This window comes from Sorex araneus, chromosome 8 (genome assembly GCF_027595985.1).
Source record: "Sorex araneus isolate mSorAra2 chromosome 8, mSorAra2.pri, whole genome shotgun sequence".
Classification (NCBI taxonomy): Eukaryota; Metazoa; Chordata; class Mammalia; order Eulipotyphla; family Soricidae; genus Sorex; species Sorex araneus.
This window is the reverse complement of record NC_073309.1, coordinates 49,148,125-49,170,811: the sequence shown is the minus strand read 5'-3', so window position 1 is coordinate 49,170,811 and position 22,687 is coordinate 49,148,125. Positions and strand designations below refer to the sequence as shown.

The 22,687-nt window shown below is 56.9% G+C and overlaps 2 protein-coding genes across 7 annotated transcripts in view; one reads left to right on the top strand and one right to left on the bottom strand.

The window, feature by feature from the left end:
- Positions 1–19,009, top strand: part of ERCC1 (ERCC excision repair 1, endonuclease non-catalytic subunit) — a 34,598-nt gene extending 15,589 nt beyond the window's left edge. For 2 of the 6 annotated variants that reach the window (XM_055145645.1, XM_055145640.1), the window contains exons 2-10: positions 7,889–8,000; positions 9,742–9,960; positions 10,468–10,571; positions 11,361–11,460; positions 12,077–12,153; positions 17,419–17,518; positions 18,370–18,441; positions 18,566–18,634; positions 18,904–19,009. In XM_055145645.1, the coding sequence (XP_055001620.1) occupies positions 7,908–8,000; positions 9,742–9,960; positions 10,468–10,571; positions 11,361–11,460; positions 12,077–12,153; positions 17,419–17,518; positions 18,370–18,441; positions 18,566–18,634; positions 18,904–18,990 (921 nt within the window). In that variant the 5' untranslated portion in view covers positions 7,889–7,907 and the 3' untranslated portion in view covers positions 18,991–19,009. Of the gene's footprint in view, positions 1–7,214; positions 7,443–7,888; positions 8,001–8,377; positions 8,437–9,741; positions 9,961–10,467; positions 10,572–11,360; positions 11,461–12,076; positions 12,154–17,418; positions 17,519–18,369; positions 18,442–18,565; positions 18,635–18,903 lie in introns of those variants that run through there. The other 4 variants (XM_055145644.1, XM_055145642.1, XM_055145643.1 and 1 more) reach the window with 4 other exon arrangements.
- Positions 19,010–19,072: 63 nt separating this feature from the next.
- POLR1G (RNA polymerase I subunit G) lies at positions 19,073–21,754 on the bottom strand. Its single transcript, XM_055146454.1, has 4 exons — positions 21,667–21,754; positions 21,232–21,546; positions 20,806–20,941; positions 19,073–20,303 (listed from the first exon to the last, which is right to left on the bottom strand). The coding sequence occupies exons 1-4, from the start codon at positions 21,752–21,754 to the stop codon at positions 19,073–19,075; spliced, it is 1,770 nt and encodes a 589-aa protein (XP_055002429.1).
- Positions 21,755–22,687: the final 933 nt, after the last annotated feature.

Here is a 22,687-nt window from a genome sequence, read left to right as displayed (position 1 = left end):
CTGTTGCCTTGCACGTGCCCAGCCTGGGTTCTATCTCCAGCATCACATATGGTTCCTTGAGCACCGCCAGGCGTGAGCCAGGAGTGGGCCCTGAGCACGCTGGGTGTGACCCCAAACAAAAACAAACAGAAGCTTCCTCAGCCCTCTCCCTGTTGCTCTTCTCAGTCTCAGCTCTGCTCCAGCCTCAGACTCAGATTCTTCCAGAGGCTTCCAGAGGCTTTCCTGCCCCCTTGTTCCCGCCCTTGATCACGCCCTCTCCCTTCTTCCAGCCACTTCCTGTCCCAGTAGGTGTCCTGCTCTTTTGGTTGCTTTCCCTTCCCTGCCACACTGTCCTTCGATTAATGTTGTTGTTGCGGTGATGGTGATGGGGGAGTTTACACACACACACACACACACACACACACACACACACACACACACACGTATGCCTAGTTGCGGGGCTGCACATCTGTAGCTGGAGGTTCACACGTCTATATCTGGGGCTCGCATGTGTGTAGCTGGGGGCTCACACGTCTGCAGTTGTGGGGCTTGCTGCAGTAGCACCTCGCTTAGTTACAGGGTGCCCGGGCTTATGCACTTGTCGTGCCAGAGCAGCATGTGACCAGGATCACACTGTGGCCGTGCTGGCCTCATGCCTGCGACACAGGGGTTCCCCATTTCTCCACATCCCTGGGCACCAGAAATCACCTGCACATACGCAGATGTACCCCTACACCCTCACAGACACACTCACAAATGCACATCCTTTTTGCATGTTTGGGCCACACCTGGTGGTGCTCAGGGCTTACTCCTGCCTGTGCTCTCAGGGTCACTTCTGGCAGGACTCAAGGGACCCTGTGGGATACTGGGGATGGAGCCTGGCTTGGTCACGTGCAAGGCGACGCCCCACCCGGTGTGCTCTCTCTAGCCAGTCTTTTTCTTTTATTATTTATTTTTATTTTATTTTATTTTAATTAGTGAATCACCGTGAGGGTACAGTTACAGATTAATACATTTTCGTGCTCGTGTTTCCTTCATACAATGTTTGAGAACCCATCCCTTCACCAGTGCCCATTCTCTACCACCAATAAACCCAGCATCCCTCCCACCCCCCAATCCCATCTCCCCCCACCCCACCTTGCCTCTGTGGCAGGGTATTCCCTTTTGTTCTCTCTCTCCAATTGGGTGTTGTGGTTTGCAATAAAGGTGTTGAGTGGCCATTGTGTTCAGTCTCTAGTCTACTTTCAGCACGTATCACCTTTCCCCCAAGTGGCCTCCAACCACATTTTACTTGGTGTTCCCTTCTCTATCTGAGCTGCCTTTTCCCCAGAATGTGAGGCCAGCTTTCAAGCCATGGAGTCAACCGTCTGGTACTTATTTCTTCTATTCTGGGTGTTAGTCTCCTACTCTGTTATTTTATATTCCACAGATGAGTGCAATCTTTCTATGTCTGTCTCTCTCTTTCTGACTCATTTCACTTAGCATGATACTTTCCATGTTGATCCACTTATATGCAAAGTTCATGACTTCGTTTTTTCTAACAGCTGCATAGTATTCCATTGTATAGATGTACCAAAGTTTCTTTAACCAATCATCTGTTCTCGGGCACTGGGTTTTTTCCAGATTCTGTACTAGCCAGTCTTTTTTGTATATATATATATATATATATATATTCATATATATACACATATATATTTTGTGTATATATATTTATATATATTTTTTGTATATATATACATATATTTTTTAACCTCTGTAGAAGTAATGGGGAGGAGTCACTTCCAGTGATGGTCTGTAGTTTGGGCCCATCACTCTGGCACTAGAGCTGTGCCCAGCGGTATGGGCCGGGCAGCTGTGTTAGTGTCCAACGCAGGAGGTCACTCGTGTCAAGCTGCACGTATCCCTCTGAGCACTCCCTCTGGCCCAGAAGTTATATAGTTTCATTAATTTTTCTCCCTTTATTTTAACTTTTTTCGGGGGGGGGGGCGGCACACCTGACTCCCAGCTCTGTGCTTCAGGAATCACTTCCTGATGGGGTTGGGGAGGGCCCTATGGGATGCTGAAGATTGCGTGGGGGTTGGCCACATGCAAGGCAGGCGGCAAGTGCTTTGACCTTTGTACTCATCCCCCAGCCGCCAAGGCATGAGTTTTTTTTCTTCTTTTTTTTTTCCCCTTTTGGGTCATATCTGGTGGTGCTCAGGGGTTACTCATAGTTCTGCACTCAGAAATTATTCCTGGTGGTGCTCGGGGAACCATATGGGATGCTGGGGATCGAACCTGGGTGTGTGCAAGGCAAACCCCTACCCCGCTATACTATCGTTTCGGCCCAAGCATGAGATCTTAAGAGTGAGGGCTGAGAAGGCTGTGGCGGGCTGTAGTCTTCACGTGCCGTGCCAGGATGGTGCCAACCACGGGTGTAGGAAGGTTGAACTCCACTGGGTTGTGGCCTGGTTAGAACTCCCCATCTGTGGACCAGTGTGCAGGACAGATGCCCATGAAAATGCTGTTCTAGGGATCAATCCGGGATGTGGGTGCTGTCTGGATCAATCCCTGATAGCACAGAGCCAGGAGGAAGCCCTGAGCACCAATGTGGCCCCCTATAAACTAAAACAATAGTAAAAGAATTTTGTGGGGCTGGAGCGGTAGCACAGCAGGTAGGGCATTTGCCTTGTATGCGGCTGACCAGGGTTCAATCCCTGGCATCCCGTGTGGTCCCCTGAGTGATTCCTGAGTGCAGAGACAGGAGTAACCCCTGAGCAACACCCGCTGTAACCCAAAAAGGGGGGAAAAAAAGAAAAAAGAATTTTGTATTTAGTTCTTGGTTTTGTTCATTTGATTGGGGTCCATGTGTGGGCTGTGCTTGCTCCTGGCTCTGCCCTCAGGGTCACTCCTGGAGGGGCTCAGGGGACCACATGGGATGCCAGGGATGGAACCCAGGTTGGCTACATGAAAGGCAAGCGCCCTACCGGCAGTACTATCTCTCAGCATTCTTTATTTTTTTAATTTTTATTTTTGCTTTTTTTTGGGGGGGTCACACCCGGCGATGCACAGGGGTTACTCCTGGCTCATGCACTCAGGAATTACCCCTGGCGCTGCTCAGGGGACCATATGGGATGCTGGGAATCGAATGCTTGTGAATAGCGTGCGAAACAAACGCCCTACCTGCTGTGCTATTCCTCCAGCCCCCTCAGACACTCTTTAAATAAAATAATAATAATAATAATAATAATAATAATAATAATAATAATAAACGCTAATTTAGAGAATGGGACCCCACACAAGAGGAGGTGGGGACCAAGTACTGTGACCGCAGCTTAGCCACCAGAACCCCTGCATCTGGCTACCCGCTCTCTCCTCTCCCCTCTTCTAGAAAGTTAGTTGTCTGCGGGGGACAGGTGGGGGTCAGTCCCACCTCTGATCCAACCGCAGCCTCCTGCAGCCGCCGCTCGCGGTGTGGCCGGGCCGGGCCGGCCCGAGCAGGGTGCGGGTTCGGGCCGGCGGGCAGGGAGCGTCCCCGGGCCCCCATCCATCCGGGGGCCGCCGCTCGGGGCCGGGTGAGTCAGCCCCCGCGCCTCCCGCGTCATCCCGGCCGCTCGGATCCGCTCTATTTCGGGCCCGGGGCGCTATAAATAGAGGCGCGCCCAGCGGAGCCGCCCCCCCTGCGCCCGGGCCCCCCGCGTCCCGGCCCCGCAGCGGCCGCCGCGCCACGCGTCACCGCGGCTAAGTTTAGAGGCGGGTGGGGACACCGGCCGGGCACTGCGGCGCCCCGTTTCCAGAGCCTTCCAGCCGGCTCCCCGCCGCCCGGAGCCTCGCTCGCTCGCGGCAGAGTCGGGGGCGGGGGACCCCAAGCTCACCCTCCTCGCCCCACCCGCCCCCGGACGCCTTGGGACCCCGGGGGCTGAGATTCGAGGTTGCGGTCGGACTGGAACGAGGGGTCCCCCGTGGCCACAGGGCTGCGGCAGGGCCCAGAACTCGGGCTGCCTCCGGGAAGACGGATGTAGAGAGTCGAACCCCAAACCTCCCGCGCCCCCCCCCGCCCCCCAAGGATCAGGGAGGGATTTGGGGGTCGGAAAGTTGAAGTGGAGTTGGGAATAAAACTTGGGAAAATAAAACCGCACTGCGGGACCGAGGGCAGGCCCCGCCCCCACCCGGGCCACCTCCCACTAAGGCTCAGTATCCGTCGGCCGCAGGTCTTTGGGGCTGCGGGGGCTCTGGACCGAGTCGGGAGAAGCAAAGGGATCGCGACGCGGCCACTTGGAGGGGTCCACGCGCCCAGAGTTCTTGCAAGAGGCGCTCGCGGCCCGGACACCGTGAAGTTTCCCGTGGGGAGCGGCCGCCCCCTGGCGGAGAAAGGCCGACTTGCAGGCTTGAGTGGCAAGTCACACGCACACAGTCCCGGGACCCCCACACCGGTCCTTCTCTCTGTCTCTGCGACCTTAGCTCCCACCACCGTCAAATGACATATTGACCCCAACCCCCCCCCCCCCAGGGTGATTGTGAGACTTGGAGTACACCTTGTCCCATCTCTTTGGACTGATTATATAATTAAGAATCCTCTCCCCAAACCATCACTGTATGAGTGAAACGCAAACACAAAAGTTCAGAAGTTTGTAACTGTACATCACAGTGATTCTCTAATAAAAAATTAAAAGAAAAAAAAATAGGGGACTGACGGGAAGCTGCCACATGTGTGTGCGGGGCCAAGGGTAGTTAGAGAAAGGGCAACTATGACGATAATGGTTGGAAATGATACTCTGGACAAGAGCTGAGCGTTGAGAGTAAGTGAAGAGATATACATGATAACCTTTCAGTATCTGTATTGCAAACCATAATGCAGAGAGAGTCAGACAGACAGAGATAGAGACATGGTCAGACAGGCAGAGAAAAGAAACGCCTGCCATAGAGTCAGGGATGGGGCTGGCGGGATGGAAGCTGGGGTCATTGGTGGTGGTAAATGTACACTGGTGAAGGGACTGGTGTTGGAACATTGTATGACTGAAATCCAATCATGAGCAACTTCGTAACTGTGTATCTTACTGTGATTAAAATTTTTTTTTCTTTTTGGGTCACACCTGGCGATGCACAGGGGTTACTCCTGGATCAGCACTCAGGAATTACTCCTGGTGGTGCTTGGGGGACCATATGGGATGCTGGGAATTGAACCCCGGGTCGACCGCATGCAAGGCAAATGCCCTAACCGCTGTACTGTCACTCCAGCCCCGTGATTCAATTTTTTTAAAATTCCCCTAAAATACTTTCCAGTAATAAAAGCCAGAGCCAGGCCACAGGATATCTTTATGGAGATGAACAAGGTGTTCACCTTCCTGGGATGGAACCACTAATTCAATGGAATTCCTGTCTTTTTAAAAATTATTTTTAATTTTTAAAATTTTTTTAATGAATCACCGTAAGGTACAGTTACAGACTTACAAACTTTCGTGCTTACGTTTCAGTCATACAATGATCAAGTACCCATCCCTCCACCAGTGCCCATTCTCCACCACCAATGCTCCCAGTATCCCTCCCACCCCTCCATCCCCCCCCCTGTGGCAGGCACATCCCCTTTTACTCTCTCTCTCTCTCTCTCCTTTAGGGTGTTGTGGTTTGCAATGCAGGTATTAAGTGGCCATCATGTTCGGTCTATAGTCTACTTAGCACACATCTCCCATCCTGAGCGGGCCCTCTAAGCATCCTTCACTTGGTGGTCCCTTCTCTGAGCTGCCCTTCCCCCCAGCATGTGAGGTTGACTTCCAAGTCACGGAGCAATCCTCCTGGTCCTTATTTCTACTATCCTTGGGTGTTAGTCTCCCATTCTGTTATTTTATATGAAATTCCCATCTTAATCCCAACAGGAATATTTTTTGTTTTGGGGTCACACCATAGGGGACTAGGGGCTACTTCTAGTTCTGTGATCAGGAGTGAACCCTGGTGGTGCTCAGGGACCATATTTAATGTTCAAGATGGGACCAGGATCAGGGAGATGCAAGGAAAATGCCTTAACCCCTGCACTACCTCTTCTGTCCCATTCCAAAAGTGTTTTTTTTTTAAATTTTCTAAACACTTCATAGAACACTAAACACTAAACACTGGGGTGGGGGGAGCAGGAGATGGTGAGAGGCTGTGGTCTCAGGGATTTGGCTCTGCACCTCAAATATATATATACTAAACATGAATACTACCCCTTTAATCATAGCCCCTGCCCCAAAAAAGGTTTTTCATGGAAACTAGAAAAGCAGGTGCAAAAGATTCTTCTAAAAAGAGAAAATGGTCACAAGAATGGTTGGACTGTTTGAAGCTAAGAGGGAGGAATTTTCCCGGTGGAGATCAAAACAAATCAAAATAAACAGTATGGCATGGAGACCAGGAACATAGAGATCAAGGCAACGCTCAAAATATCCTAAATAGACCTGTGTGTGTATGGAAATTTGGTGTATGAGGAAGGTGGAATAGTACCACTGGGAACAGGATAAACAAATAAAGTCAAACTAGAACTCCACACGAGGAGGAAATATTTGGAATATATACAACTGACTAAGAATGAGAATCGGAATCCACAAGTACTCCTACAAATTAATAGCAATAAACAAAAGGCATACAAACCGCATGAGAAAAATGAGCAGAGGATATGAGCAAGCCCGTCACCTAAGACAAAATCTATCAGACCAATAAAGTCATGAGAATGTTTTCTCCCCTTAGTAATCGCCGCGAGCTGCCGGTTAGAACAGTGTGATACTAGCCCTGCAGGAAATGACTAACACTAACTCATCAGCCGGGACTCTGCTCAGATGTCCCTTCCTCTAGTGAGAGAGCCCTGGGGCTGGGCTCGTTCCCCTCCACCCCCACCTTGGCCTCTCCCTGCCCACTCCGTGTTGGCACTGCAAGGGAACCGGGCTGTTCTTCCACCTGGATTGTAAGGTTCAGGAGGCGGCGCGGGGCTACGATTGGTCACCACTAACTAACACGGTCCCGGGAACAGGAGGGAAAATTGTGGGGAAAAAAAAAAAAAAAAATGAATGAATTGGGAGTCTGGGGCGGGATCAATGGCCGATCTGGAATTCCAAGCCAAGCCAGTAGAAAGAAAAAGGGAGCTCATTTTATGTCCAGCAACCTCTCGGGCGCGGAGCCTCGCCCGAAACCCGGGCGGATAAAAGGCGCTCCCGAAATATAGCCCTTGAAATTAAAGGGCTCGGAGCCCAACCCTACACAGTCCTCCAGGACCATAGAAAGCGACAAGGGGACCGCTCCTCCCGATGCCCCACCCCCTCCGGGGAACGGCGAGAGAGAAGTCGGCGGCTAGAGAGGCCGGAAGTGCGGCGGGCCCAGGGCCGTGCTGGCCGCCTCGGAGGTGGGAACACCTCGATTCCTTGTGTGTTATTTTTCCTGGTGGCGCGGGGTACAGGGAGGTGAGTTCCCGCTCCACTGAGACCATCGGTGCAGTGACTTAACGAGGGGAGAGCATCGAGGTGCGAGGGGAAGCCCACGGAAGGCGGGGTGGGGCCAAAAGAAAGTGGGGCCGGAGGGGCGGGGTGAGCCCCGTGCTGAAACTTGGGGTGCTGGTGTTTATCATCATCACCGTCGTCATCATTGTTGTTATTATTATTGTTATTGGCTTTTTGGACCACACCCAGCGGTGCTCAGAGCTTGTTATGCTCAGGGATCACTCCTGGCTCAGTGCTCATGGGGCCATATGCGGTGCCCGGGGTAGAATCCGGGTGAGCCACGTGCAAGGCAAATGCCCTCGCCGCTGTACTGTCACTTGGGTCTCCAAAGTGTTGGTTGTTTAGAACCGGAACCCTGGAGTTTTTCTGATGGGGGTGCGGGGAAATGGCCATCAATGAGGGGATGCCCAGGATGGGATTGCAGATGTAGGTGTCTCACCCCATCCCGCCAACACCTTTTCATTTTTCAGGCCCCTGAAAGATCTAGGGATGGATGAGGAGGGTGTGCAGCCATCCCCAGGGCCACCCCCCAGGAAGAAGTACTTCATTCCCCTGGATGAGGAAGAGATCCCTCCGGCCAGGGTAGGCCGAGGAGAGGGGGTGTCCCCCGGGGACAGGAGGTGGGCTGTTGGAAGAGGGACCCGTGGAAGGGCTCCGTGGGATTCCAGTGTGGGCCAGGCTATGTTGGGGCCTGGGTGGTCTTGAAGGGACAGTTGCGTCCGCTTCCCCATCTGGAGAACATCCTGGTGGTACTAAAAGACTGCCCAAGGCAGGGGAGGGACTGGCAGCGCCACAGAGGCCCCGAATGTGCTCTAATTTTGTTCTGGGGGCCTCACCTGGCAATGCTCAAGGGGATCATAGGCAGTGCCCGGACTCGCACTTGGGCGCAGGTGACCTGCCCGCTGTGCTCTGTTCAGCTCCCAGGTGAGACTTCTGTGCACAGCACTCTCGTTTCACAGGGCACCCATGGATGGCTGACACTGGAGCAGTAGAAGGTTTTGCACTTAAAGCAAAAAAAGTCTGTACCAGGGCATCTTCCAATCAAAACTCAAGAATTTGGCAACTCGGAGAGCCCCTTCCTGCAGGGAATGAGGGGCTGGTGGTGTTCATGACAATCTTCTATTGGTTTGTTTTGTTTGGGGGCCACACCTGGCAATGACCAGGGGTCACTCCCGGCAGTGCTCAGGGGACCTTATGGGATGCTGGGGATCAAAACCAGGTTGGCCATATGCAAAACAAATGCCCTCCCTGCTTGCTGTATTATCTCCCGTCCCCCCTGGCACCCCTGAGCGCCCCCAGGAGTGATCTCTGAGCACAAAACCAGGAGCACGCTGTGAGTTTGCTATCTTAAACTTCTACTCCTCACAAAAACCCTTTTCTGAACCCCAGATATAGGCACGTCAAGTAGGTACACAGGCGAGATATTTATTGTCAGAGAGTTAAGACCAGCTTTTCACTACCCCCACACGCAGCTCACCGACCCCATAGGGGCTCACAACCCCCAATTTAAGAAGCTTTGTAAGGCCTGAGTGCCTGCTCCGCCTACACAGCCCCCTGAACACTGCCCCTCACCCCAAAAGCAGCTTTACAGGGAGCTACCCCCTGTCACCAGGTATGGTGTCACATTGGTTGACACATGACAGAAACCTCGCCCGATGACACATGCCGGAGCACGTGTCCCCGTCCCTGAGCAATGCGTGACGCAAGAGCAAGCGGGCCAGGGTCAGAGGGTGTGAGACGCAGGTGCAGCCTTCCTCGGGAGGTCATCAGGGAGGGCCTCTTGAGGAGGTGACATTGCAGTGAGATGTGAAAGTGGGGAGGGAGAGAGCGAGGACGTGCCATCAGGGAGAGGACAGGAAGGTGGGGCCAAGAAAATAGCTGGGGAGCAGGGGTGAGTAGAGGCTGGCTGGGCAGGTTGGCAAAGGAGGAACCCTGAGGCAGGGAGCAAGGGACATTTTTTTGAGGGAGGAAGGTGGGATTGTTGGGCTACACCCAGAGGTGCTCAAGAGTTGACCCTGGCTCAGTTTAGAAGTGACCCCTGGGGCCAGAGCTATAGGACAGCAGGTAGAGCATTTGCCTTGAACATGGCTGACCTGAGTTTGATCTCCGGCATCCCCGCAGCACCGCCAGGAGTGATTCCTGAGCACAAAGCCAGGAGTAAGTTCTGAGAGATGCTGGATGTGACACTCCCAAAAAAGAAAAAAAAAAAGAAAGACCCCCCGGCGGTGCTGGGGAACCCTGTGCGGTGCCAGGGATGGAACCTGGGTTAGCCACGTGCCTGGCAAGCGCCCTACCCGCTGCCCTGTCGTGTGTCTCTGCCCAGGCTAAGCCCTTGTTCAGATCCACCCGGAACCTTCCCAGCACAGACCCCTCACCTGCGCCAGCCCCCCAGAGCTATGCAGAGTATGCCCTCTCGGGGCCCCCTGAAGTGCCTGCGCCCACCCGGCTGCCGGCAGCCCCCGAGCTCCCCACGGCAGAGCCCCCCAACCAGGCGCCCAAACCCGCCGCCAAGTCCGGCAGCATCATCGTGAGCCCCCGCCAGGTGAGACCTCGAAGGGTGGGGGAGGTCGGGAATTGTTTCCCACTCAGGTGCTCGGGAAGTCCAGCTGCCGGCAGATGTGCACCTCTGCAGATCCCCCACCACAAGCCTGCTTCTCTGCTCCCCCCGTCAGACCCTCAGCTCAGGAACGGGGGCATAAACGTGCAGTGCAGAGCACCCCATCGCTCTGTGTGTGGGGTGCATGCCCTGTCTCCCAGGGCCTTTTGCATGGGGGCAGGCTTGGTTTAGGGGGCGGGAAGTTTTGGAGGAGCTGCCAAATACGCTTGACGTGTATGATACTGAGAACTCTCCGAAGCTCAGGCTTTTGGGAGGGATTCCTGGGTCCTTCCAGGACGATGGGGGATGTGAAGCTGCAGGGGACCCGGGGCCAGCAAGAGGTGGGGGGCGGAGGGGACCCGGGGCCAGCAAGAGGTGGGGGGCAAGCAGGGGTCCCGGGTGGCTCGTCCCAGGTCAGCCCGAGTCATGGCTCTGCCCCTCTACCCTGCCCAGCGGGGCAACCCCGTGCTGCAGTTCGTGCGCAACGTGCCCTGGGAATTCGGCGAGGTGCTTCCCGACTACGTGCTGGGCCAGAGCACCTGCGCCCTCTTCCTCAGGTGAGTCGGGCTCCCCCCTGTGCCCCCCACAACAACAGAAACTAAGGGTCAGACTCCCAGGTCTGATGGAGGAGGCTGGGGATGGGCCCTGGGTCTGAGGGAGAGGCTGGGGATGGACTCCTGGGCCTGAGGGAGGAGGCTAGGGTTGGACTCCTGGGCCTGAGGGAGGAGGCTGGAGATGGACTCCTGGGTCTGAGGGAGGAGGCTGGGGATGCACACCTGGGTCTGAGGGAGAAGGCTGAGGTTGGACTCCTGGGCCTGAGGGAGGAGGCTGGGGATGGACTCTAGGGTCTGAGGGAGGAGGCTGGGGTTGGACTCCCAGGCCTGAGGGAGGAGGCTGGGGATGGACTCCCGGGTCTGAGGGAGGAGGCTGGGGATGCACACCTGGGTCTGAGGGAGGAGGCTGAGGTTGGACTCCCGGGCCTGAGGGAGGAGGCTGGGGATGGACTCCCGGGCCTGAGGGAGGAGGCTGGGGATGGACTCCCGGGCCTGAGGGAGGAGGCTGGGGATGGACTCCCGGGCCTGAGGGAGGAGGCTGGGGTTGGACTCCCGGGCCTGAGGGAGGAGGCTGGGGATGGACTCCCGGGCCTGAGGGAGGAGGCTGGGGATGGACTCCTGGGCCTGAGGGAGGAGGCTGGGGATGGACTCCTGGGCCTGAGGGAGGAGGCTGGGGATGGACTCCTGGGCCTGAGGGAGGAGGCTGGGGATGGGTTCCTGCAAAGATAGGCTGCTGGACTCTTCAGGACTCAGGACACTGACCCTCCTTCCCTCTGCTCCTCCGCTCCCCAGCCTCCGCTACCACAATCTCCACCCTGACTATATCCATGAGCGGCTGCAGAGCCTGGGGAAGAACTTCGCGCTGCGGGTCCTGCTGGTGCAGGTGGATGTGGTAAGCAGGGGCACCTCAGCAGCCCCATCTGGGAAATGGGTGCATGAGGCCATGGGCTGCCAGGGGTGTGGCTCAGCCCCTGTGGAAGCACAGAGGGTGCACCTCCCTCCACCCCTCCCGTCAGGGACCTCGGTTCCATGGGGCAGGGACACGGGCATCCATCTCCTCCACCCTAACCACCCACCTGAGGGCCTCCTTAAAGCAGATTCCGGGGTCTGTTTGGGCTTGGGTTACCACACCCCTCCCCAGGCGTCTCTCTGTGCATCTGCTCTTCACTGAATGACACGTTCCGCTCTTTGCACCTGTCTGGAATCCCCCACTCTGCTCTCCTTGGCCTCCTGCACACTTCCTCATAATCTCTGGGCCCCATGCAGATGGCCCTTCCTCCAGGAAGTCCTCCCCGATTTCCCAACTCCTTCTCCAACTCTCCCACCTTAACCGCTCTGGGTCTTCACTCCAGGTAGGCGTGTCCCCTGCAGACTCTGAACCCCAGGAGAGCAGGGTGCGGGCTGTCTCCTGGCTGCAGTCTGGGCTTCCTGGAAGCTTTGGCAGCCCTAATTGTCAGACACTTGGGCTGGCTCTGCCCATGTCTCTCAGCCTGAGTTTCCTCTCGCAGAAAGACCCACAGCAGGCCCTCAAGGAACTGGCCAAGATGTGCATCCTGGCCGACTGCACCCTCATCCTGGCCTGGAGGTGAGTGGCCCCTGCCCCACCCCTCCGCCTCCCTGCTCGGTGACCCTGCTCCAGGCACAGCCTCGCTCAGGGCCTCAGTTTCTCCATCCATCAGTAGGGTCTTTTCTGAAAATTTGAATGCTCGGCGGAGTGATAGTCCAGTGGGCAGGGCGCTTGCCTTGCACGAGGTCGACCCAAATTCCACCCCTAGCACCCCAGATGGTCCCCCCAGCACCACCAGGAGGGACCCCTGAGCACAGAGCCAGGAGGAAGCCCTGAGCCGCCAGGTGTGGTCCCCAAACAAACAAAACAAAACTGAGGCCTGGAGTGATAGCACAGTGGGTAGGGCGTTTGCCTTGCACGGGCGACCCGGGTTCGATTCCCAGCATCCCATATATGGTCCCCTGAGCACCGCCAGGATTGATCTCTGAGTGCAAAGCCCGAGAAACCCCTGAGCATCACCAGGTGTGACCCAAAAAGCACAAAAACAAACAAAACAAAAACAACAACAAAAAAAACAATTTGGTGCTGGTGATGCTACTCAGGAATTTTTTTTCTCTTTTTTCACCTTCCAAGCAGTGGTCAGGAGACAATTTTCAGCCATTTGGGACAGTGGTTCAGTGCCAGGTCCTGGGGGTGCTGGGCGGGGCAGAGCCACACCCCATGATGCTCAGGCGCCATGTGGTGCCGGGATCCAGACAGGTCCCCTCATTAGTGCACTATCTCCAGCTGCCAGGGACCCCCGTTTCATATGTGCAGTTCAACATTGTCAGCCCTAGAATAGCGCCATAATATCTTTTTTTGGGGGGTATAGGTGCAGTTAGGCCACACCTGACTGTGCTTACTCCTGGCTCTGTGCTCATGGCCCTCTCCTGGTGGGGCTCAGAGGACCTGGCAGAGCCGGGGATCAAACCCGGGGGCCATGTCCCAGGCAGGTGCCCTCCGCACTGTACTCTCACTCTGCCCACCCCCCCTTTTGAGGAGGGCTACACGTGGCAATGCTCAGAGGTAACTTCTGGCTCTGTGCTCATGATCACTCCTGGCGGTGCCCATAGGGTCTGCTTGGAATGAACCTGGGTGGGCTGCGTGCAAGGCAGGCACCCTCCCCCGTTGGATTATCTTTCTGGCCTGGGCCTCCATTTGTTATTGTGTTTGTTTTTGGGTCACACCCAGCGATGCACAGGGGTTACTCCTGGCTCAGGCACTCAGGAATTACTCCTGGCGGTGCTCAGAGGACCATATGGGATGCTGGGAATTGAACCCGGCAAAGCAAACGCCCTACCCACTGTGCTATCGCTCCAGCTCCTGGCCTCCACTTTTGATCCACACCCTCAGGTGCTTGGTGCCCCGTGGTGCTAAGGATCAAACCTGGGCCCCTCCCTCAGGCAAAGTCCCATCTGTGCACATCCTTAACCTGGTGCGGGTACTCTGGGCCCTGGGGCTGCAGGGAACATCTGCCCAGTCATGAGTGGGGCAGGAAGGGTGTGGCAGGAGGGGGGCCCTGCGTGGGGAATGCTTGGCTTCCTCACCAGCTGACCTGGAATCTTTTGCAATCATTCCCTAAACGAGGTTGAACTTAGTGCCGATGTAGAAAGAGATCCTGATTATGTCAGAGTGTACAAAATGGGGCAGCTGCAGGACGCGTGGGCTGGGGCACTCACTCCCCGTCCAGGAGGTACAGCTGCCAACCCAACTGCAGCAGGACTCTGGCCACGAGTGACCCCAAAGAACAGAGTCGCGTCAGCCCCACGCACCACCATGTGTGGCAAATAAACGTTAAAAGGGAAAAGGGGGGCCGGAGCGATAGCACAGCGGGTAGGGCGTTTGCCTTGCACGCGGCCGACCCGGTTTCGATCCCCGGCATCCCATATGGTCCCCCAAGCACTGCCAGGAGCAATTCCTGAGTGCAGAGCCAGGAGTAACCCCTGAGCATCGCTGGGTGTGACCCAAAAAGCAAAAAAAAAAAAAAAAAAGGGAAAAGGGATGGAGATAAATGAATCTTCTTTCAAGAAATCATTGATCGGGGCCGGAGCGATAGCATAGCAGGTAGGGCGTTTGCCTTGCATGCGGCCGACCCGGGTTCGATCCCCGGCATCCCATATGGTCCCCCAAGCACCGCCAAGAGTAATTCCTGAGTGAAGAGCCAGGAGTAACCCCTGAGCTTTGCTGGGTGTGACCCAAAAAGCAAAAAAAAAAAACAAAAAAAAAGAAATCATTGATCACTGCCAAGACGGACGTGCTCCTTTTTATTTCTAATGTTTTGCTTCTTGGGTCACGCCTGGCGATGCTCAGGACTTACTCCTGGCTCTGCACTTGGGAATTAATCCTGGTGGTACTTGGGGACCATATGGGATGCCTGGGATCGAACTCCAGTCAGCCGTGTGCAAGGCAAATGCCCTACGCTCTGTGCTATCTCTGGCCCTGTGACACACTCCCTTGGAAGGTGCGAGCCAGGGATTCCATCCCCAGTACCCCACATGATCCCCCAAGCTCCACCTGGGGTGGCTCAAAACAAAAACCAAAATTATTTCAACCATGTTGCTGTCTTGCTCAATTTTCTTTTTGGGTCACACCCAGCAGTGCACAGGGGTTACTCCTGGCTCTGCACTCAGGAATTACTCCTGGCGGTGCTGGGGGGCCATATGGGATGCTGGGAATTGAACCCGGGTTGGCCGCGTGCAAGGCAAACACCCTACCCGCTGTGCTATTCCTCCAACCCCTCAATTTTTTTTTTAATGTAGGAGTACTGCTATTTATTCAGCCATTGATTAAGTTGATTGGATTGGGCATGAACTCCACATTGCTTTTTTTTTTTAAAAAAATCACTGTGAGATAGAGTTACAAAGCTTCCATGTTCGAGAGTCAGCCATACAATGATCAAACACTCATCCCTCCACCGGTGCACACTTTCCACCACCAGTGTCCCTAGTATATCCCCCACACCATCCCAGTCCTCACCCTGCCTCTGTGGTAGGCAGTTTCCCCAATACTCTTTCTCTGCTTTTGGGCATTGTTTTGCTCGAATTTTCCCACCACCACTCAAGCCTGCCTTCGCCTTGCTCAATTTTGAAGGCGGATTAGATGCCCCTGGACAAATGCTGATTTGCTTCCTCTCTACTCAGAGAAAAGGCAGAGCCGGAGCGATAGTACAATGGGGAGGGCACTTGTCTTGCATGCAGCCGACCTGGGTTTTATCCCTGCATCCCATACAGTCTCCTGAATATCTCCAGGAATAATTCCTGAGTGCAGAGCCAGGAGTCAGCCCTCACTATTGCCAGTGTTGTTCCCCCCACCAAAGTAAAATATGTTTTTTTTTAATTTTTTTTTTTTTGCTTTTCGGGTCACACCATGCAATGCACAGGGGTTATTCCTGGCTCATGCACTCAGGAATTACTCCTGGCGGTGCTCGGGGAACCATATGGGATGCTGGGAATCGAACCCGGGTCGGCCACATGCAAGGCAAAAACACCCTACCCGGTGTGCTATCTCTCCAGCCCCCTTTTTTTTAATTTTTTAAAAAAATTTATTGAATCACTGAGATAGTTACAAGCTTCCATGTTTGGGTTACAATCTCACAATGATCAAACACCCATCCCTCCACCAGTGCACATTCCCCACCACCAATATCCCCGGTATACCCTCCCTTTCCCACCCTCCCCCTGCCTCCATGGCAGACAATATTCCCCATACTCTCTCTCTACTTTTGGGCATTATGGCTTGCCACGCATGACACTGAGAGGTCATCATGTTTGGTTCATTATCTACTTTCGGCCTGTATCTCCCATCCCGACTGGTTCCTCCAGCCATCATTTTCTTAGTGATTCCTTCTCTATTCCATCTGCCTCTCCCCTCCGCTCATGAAGCAGGCTTCCAGCTATGGGCAATCCCCCTGGCCCCTGTATCTACTGTCCTTGGGTGTCAGCCTCACGTGATGTTATTCTATACTCCACAAATGAGTAAAATATGTTTAAAAAGAAAGATTGGCACTTTCCTGTAAAGCATCCAGTGATACGTCCGAGTTCCCACAGAGACCCGCTCTGTGACTCAGCTGTTCAGCTCCTTTTGAAATGGTTAATTACGCGTCAGAAAAGCAGGGCCTGGCTTGAGCGTTCGTGGCCATGGGTGGAACCTGAGTTCTGGACGATTCAGCAGTGGCAACCACATCCCCTCAGAAGGACGCTCAATTCTAACCTCTCCCTTTGCAAATTGAAAAACACCTCCCTGTGCCCCTGTGCTGGACCAGGGAGTGCTTCTGGTTGGAAGATCAGCAGGGGTCTGGATTTCCCCTTCCAGAATAACTTGGGTTTTTTTTGGGGGGGTCACACCCAGCAATGCACAGGGGTTACTCCTGGCTCATGCACTCAGAATTACTCCTGGCGGTGTTCAGGGGACCATATGGGATGCTGGAAATCAAACCTGGATTGGCTGCGTGCAAGGCAAACGCCCTACCTGCTGTGCTATCGCTCCAGCCCCTAACTTGCTTTTTTGGTCTGTTTTTGTTTCGGAGCCATGCGTGGCGGTGCTTAAGGTTGACTCCTGCCTCTGTGCTATGGGGGTCACTCCTGGCAGGGCTTGAGGGACCATAGTGGGTGCTAGAGATTAAATTTGGGCCACCCAGGTGCACACTCACTATCATTCTGCCCCCCCCCCCCGACACACTCCATGGAATTTAAGGGGCTACGCTAGGCATGGAGCTTGGGAGTCACTTCCAGTGGGGGGAGAGAACCAATCAGTGCCAGGGATTGAACCCGGGACTTCTATGGGCAGATCATTGTGCTTCACACCATCTCCTTAGTCCCAGCAGATATTTTATAAATGGACTTTGTGAAGTGCCAGGTTTAAGTTACCCCATCACTATGGATCTGCCATCTACCCACTTCACAGATGGGGAAGCTAAGGCCTAGAAGGGAGATTTCTGGCCCAGGACCACTCGGGTGGGGAGGCCAGAAACTGGCCAGGGGCCAGAGTAGTAGTAGTAGTACAGTGAGTAGGGCGTTTGCTCTGCATGTGGTCGACCTGGGTTCGATCCCTGGCATCCCATATGGTTCCCTGAACACCACCAGGAATAATTCTTGAGTGCAGAGCCAGGAGTAACTCCTGAGCATCGCCAGGTGTGACCCAAAAAGCAAAATAAAATAAATCAATAAATAAGACCACCTCTGCCTACAGCAGGAGGGGGAGGCTGGGAACTTTGGTTTTCTAAGTTACTCACATTGGGCACTTCTAGCAGTAGCTGGGACTGCCCCGTGACCAAAACCTAAACCCTGCCCCCCCTCCCCACCCCAGCGCCGAGGAGGCGGGCCGCTACCTGGAGACCTACAAGGCCTATGAACAGAAGCCCGCAGACCTCCTGATGGAGAAGCTGGAGCAGGATTTCATCTCCCGGGTGAGCGCCCTGCGGCCCCTTCTGGGGCCGTCCCCAGCTTCACCCCCAGCCATCCTGTCCTTTACCTGCCCAACCCATCTCTCAGTGAAGCCCGATGCCCCTTCCTCCAGGAAGTTCTCTCTGATTCCTTAGGCCGTGTCTAGTGCCCCCGTCAGAAAAAGATATGGGAGACGAGGTGGCTTTAGAGGAGGCACACACAGCTCTTTGGTTTTCCTGTAGGCTTGAGTTGGGCTGATTCAGAGGGGTTCCCCTTCCCAGCTTATCTGTCTCCCCCCCACTGGCCAGAGCTGCCAAGTGAAGGCTTGGCACTGGTCCAGGCAGTACAGCGTGGTGCCCCCCCTTATGCCTCTCCCAGGAAATCTTCTGGCCCAGGACCACTCAGGTTGGGAGTGGTCACACAGCTGGGGGCCTCCCCACTAGCTGAACAGAAATTCAGGCCTGACGACCTGGCCCAGATCCTTGCTCTGTGCAGGAATCCGGGTGGCAAAGACTCACTGGCCCAAGTGTCCAGCCTGGGATTGGCCAGGCCGGGTCGAGCAGGGCCACGGCCCACACCCAGGCCACAGGGCCCCACTCACCCCTGTGAGCAGGTTGGGAATCCCCTTGCCCAGGGTCCACTTTCCTGGGTCACACTGCTTGCGATCAGCTGCGGGCTCAGCCCCACGGCTTTAGAACCCAGGACCGTGGCCACCCTGAGCCCAGTTCTGGAGCTGTGCAAGCAATGGCCCGGATGTCTGGCCCTGGGGTTCAGCATCAGGGCGGGGACGTGATGGGAGGACAGTGAGCCCCCAGCCTGCAGCCCAGGGACCCCTCCCGCCGGACACTCTTCCTTAGCCCTTCTCTGCTTGCAGATGACCGACTGTCTCACCACCGTGAAGTCAGTCAACAAAACGGACAGCCAGACTCTCCTGGCCACTTTTGGGGTGAGGCACCCTATTTGCATTGGTTTCTTCCCCCTTGTGCCTCCTCCTGGGGATAGCTCCTGGGCTGCCCAGTGGGGGTGGGTGGGTGCCCCCCATGCCTGACTCTGCACCCCACACCCCTCAGTCTCTCCAGCAAGTCATCGCAGCCTCGAGGGAGGACCTGGCCCTGTGCCCGGGCCTGGGGCCCCAAAAGGTACGACCTCTGGGTCTGGGCAGGTGGCCGGGGGGCAGGAGGGAGCCCCCAGAGCCTGGCCCCGGAGTCCACAGTGCTGTGATTATGGGCCCTGGGACTGTATAACAGGAAAATGAGCCTGGGGAGGGGGTGGTAAGCCCAGCTCCCAGCCCCCGGTGCACAGGCCAGGGTAGCCCCCACCCCCCCTCAAAAGAACCTGAAGTCCACTCAGATACAGCTGCCAGGACCCTTTTAATCAATTTCCTTCTCCCCCAACCCCTCCCCTCCAGGCCCGGAGGCTCTTTGACGTCCTGCACGAGCCCTTCCTGAAAGTGCCCCCGGACCCTGCTGCCAGGGAGTGCCCGCTGCAGCAATAAAGCACTTGTGGGGCCTGTCTGTCTGTCTGGTGTGTGGCTGCCTGAGAAGGGGCTTCTTTGCCTTCTGGCGGGAGGGGGCAGCTCAGCTGAGTCCCATCACCAGCTCCCCAGGATCTGTCCACAGCTTCTTCTTCCGCTTCTTCTCTCGCCCCGCGGGAACCCCCTCTTCTGGAGCCGCCTCCCCTCCAGGCCCACTGGCCTCGGGTCCTGCCTCAGGCCCCCTGTGTCTCCTCTCCTTCCTCCTCTTGGGAGGTGACAGTGCTGCCTGAGGCCCAGGGGCTCCGGGGGGCTTGGGCTCGGGCTCCTCATTCCCCTCTCGGGGCTCCCCGGAGACCTGTGGTCCTTTGTCTTTCTTCCTTTTCTTGGTGCGGGGCCCAGTTGCCTGGGCCGGGGAGGTCCCTTCTGGCTCCATCGTTTCCCGGCAGGGCGCCAGCGCCCCGGTGCCTGGCTCCACCAGCCCGTGGCACCCCTTTTCTTTCTTCTTCTTGGGGGATGGCTGTGTGCCAGCTTCCTCCTGGGGCTCCATCATCTGCTGCTGGTGACACTCCCTGGGCACCCCCTCCATGCCCTTCTGTCTCTTTTTCTTCTTGGGGGCAGACGGGCCCTGCTCTGCCAGCAGTTCTGTCTCCTCCTGGAGCCGGGGCTGCTCCCTGGTCCCGTCTGGCTCTGGCATCACCCCTGCAGGCTCCAGCTCGGCCGTTTCTGCCTCTCCGTGCCGCCGCTTTTTCTTCTTCTTGGGGGGCACTGGGCTCAGTGCCCCCAGGGGCCCCAGGGGCTCTGTGGCCGGAGACTCCACCCCCTCCGGACCTTCCAGCTGCTGTTTTTTCCTCTTTTTCTTCTTCCCGGCCACCATCTCTGGTGTCCCCAGAGCTGCGTCCACCTCCAGGGCCCCATGCCCATCCGCCGGCTCCCCAGGAGCCACGACCTCTGGCTGATGCCTTTTCTTTTTCTTCTTCCCCGAGGCAGGAGACCTCAGCGCCAAGGCTGCCCCAGGCCCTGTGACTGGAGGGCTGCCCCCGAATGCACAGAACCGGGGCCTCAGACCTTCGGGAATCTGAGGTGCAGGGCTGGCTGGAATGGGCTGCAGGGGGATCCCGGAAGTGGCCTCCTGGCAACCCTCAACGATCCTTAGGTTGCCCTGGGGGGCCGGGGCACAGGTGAGGCCCCCTCCAGCCTCTGCTGAGGGGGCCAGCAGGGTGGCAACCCCAGCCCGAGGGCCGCTGCTGCTGAGGATGCGGTATCGGTGCCGCTTTCCCGCCACTTTGCCCTTCACCAGCTGGGAGCCAGAGAGGGGCACCAGGCGTCCATTGAGGCTGGAAGGGGGAGGAGGGGAGAAACAGGATCAGGTTTTCTTGGTGTGACCCAGGAAGAGCTCATTCCTGGGTTTCTCAGGAATGCCCATCTAAATCCCACCCTTCACCCAGAAAGTGCCGGGGAATCCAAGAGACAGTACAGCCGGGAGGGCACTTGTCCTTGAACACTGCTGATCCGATTTCATCTTCAACATCCCACAGGGTCCGTCTGACTCCCCCCTCCCCCACTCCCCTCCCGGAGTGATCTCTGAGGGAAGAGCCAGGAGTAAGCCTTAAGCACCTTTGTTAGGTGTGGCCCGAAAACAAAACAAAATAAAACAAAAAAATGCCAGGGAAGCAGCTCAAAGGGCTTGAGGGAAGGTTCTGCATGCAGGAAAATAGGGGTTCCGCACGGTCCCCAAACGCTAACGGGGGCAGCCCCAGATTATGGTTGGGGGCGACCCCTAAAACCAAGTAAGTGTAGTGTTTGATCACCGGGGTAGTCCTGTCTCGGTCCACTCACCAGGCAGGGACGAAGTCGATGGGGGCCTGGATCAGCCAGAGTTCCGAATCAGGGCCCGTTAAGGCCTCCAGGGAGAAACGAGGGGGCTCCGAGGCCGCCGCTGTGAAATCAGGAGGGCAAGAGAACCGCGCAGCACCTGCGAAGAAAAATAAAAGGGGTCGGACTTTCTGGGGCGCCCCGCTTTCCAGGGGGTCCCAACCTCTTAAGCGCGCCGATCCCCTAAGCGGGTGTCTCCCCCCCCCCCCCGTGCGCTCCTGCGCTCCAGGGGCGCCCCTCGGTCCACCGACTGCTCCCCAAGAGAACCTCTTAGTCCCCGGGGCTCCTGCGCCCCTCCCCAGGGGACCGGGCGCGCCCGGGGATCCAGGGACTCCCGGGAACCCCATCCTCCCCGCCCTGCACCGCGTCCACCGCCTGAAAGTGACTCACCGCCAGCCAAAGTCCCCGCCATGCCCGGGCCGCGGGTCACTAGTGCCCGCCACGGACCACGTGGAGCCCAGGGGGCGTGGCCTTCCCGGGCAGCGCCCAAGTGACGCGAGGCGGGGGGGTGTCGCTCCGAACCCGCCCGCTCTCCGCGCAGAACCCCAGACAATGTCCACTTGAACCGAGCCGACGACCGAGGCACACTCGTGCTGCCCAGAGTATCCGCGGAGGCCGTCGCTTTGCCGCCCGGCGGGGGCTCGGGCCGCGCAGGCCCCCGAGGACCCCCCTCCGTCCCGCCGATCTTCTCTGCTCCAGCGTCGCCTTAAAGGGACCGTCTCCGTTTTAGCCCCCCGAACTTTTAAAGGGACAGGAAGCGCAGTTGGGCTGGAAACTTGAGACAGGTAAGCGCCCCGGTGGGCAGGCCAGTGCTTTCGGGGTTACATTCTTTTCCCGGGCTCCCGGCTGCCTCGGACGTTGAAAGCTTGAGCGACAGAGATGGGGGAAAATGGAGGCTCGAGGGGGGAGGCATTCCGGGGGGGGCGTATCAGCTAGGGGCGGGACTCCTGGACTCTGGGGGCGCGGGAAACCCAGGGGGAGGAGCCCGCGACTCTCGGGGCGGGGCCTCAGGGCGAGCGCGGGACACGCGTGGGGCGGGGCGCGCGGGAAGGTTGAGCTACCAGGTCCACAGGCGCGGGTGGGTGCTAGTGCCGGGTGGGGGGCTCTCCCCCGAAGGCGGTGAGCTCGGAAAAGGGGGCGGAAGGCCCGAGCAGCGCCCCTTCTCCGCCCCGGGGAGCGTGTAAACAGCAGCACGTGGACGCAGATGGGCGAGTGGGGTGACGCGCGGGCCCCTTCCCACGGGGACCGCACCGCGTGGGGCGGCGGGCGGGGCCGCGGGATGGTGGCTAGACGGGATGACCCGACTGCATTCCAGGCCGGTGTGTCAGCGTCGCCCCCGCCCCCTCTGCAGAGATTTTGAGGATCCTATTCCCGAATGGGGGTGCTCCCCTTCTGCGAGAGGGCCAGGCGGCTCCCACGAACGGAGAGGAGGACAGGGAAAGGGGACACATTAGCTCCGCCCGGGATCCCCAGCTAGTCCCCCCGCCTCGCGCGTGGGCGAGACACGCGGGCGCCGCCCCTGCGGGTGCGGGGACTACAATTCCCAGAGGCCGCGGGGCGGGGAGTGCGGGGCGTCCGGCGCGGGTGCTGCTGGGAGTTGTAGTCCTCACCTCCGATTTGGGTGGCGGGTGCTAGGGAGCCTTCGATCCGACTCCCTCTTTCTGCCCGCTGAGGAGTCCGAAAATGCTGATTTAGCAAAAGCCCCTTTTCCGTCTTCTAGCCTCCAACCATCTCTCCCTTTGGTGACCCCCAAATCACCCTCAGTGGGCCAGTAGGGGCTCATTCAAGGGAGATCATTCAGGTGGCAGGGCGCATGTCTTGCACGTGCATAAAATAGAAGTGGGGG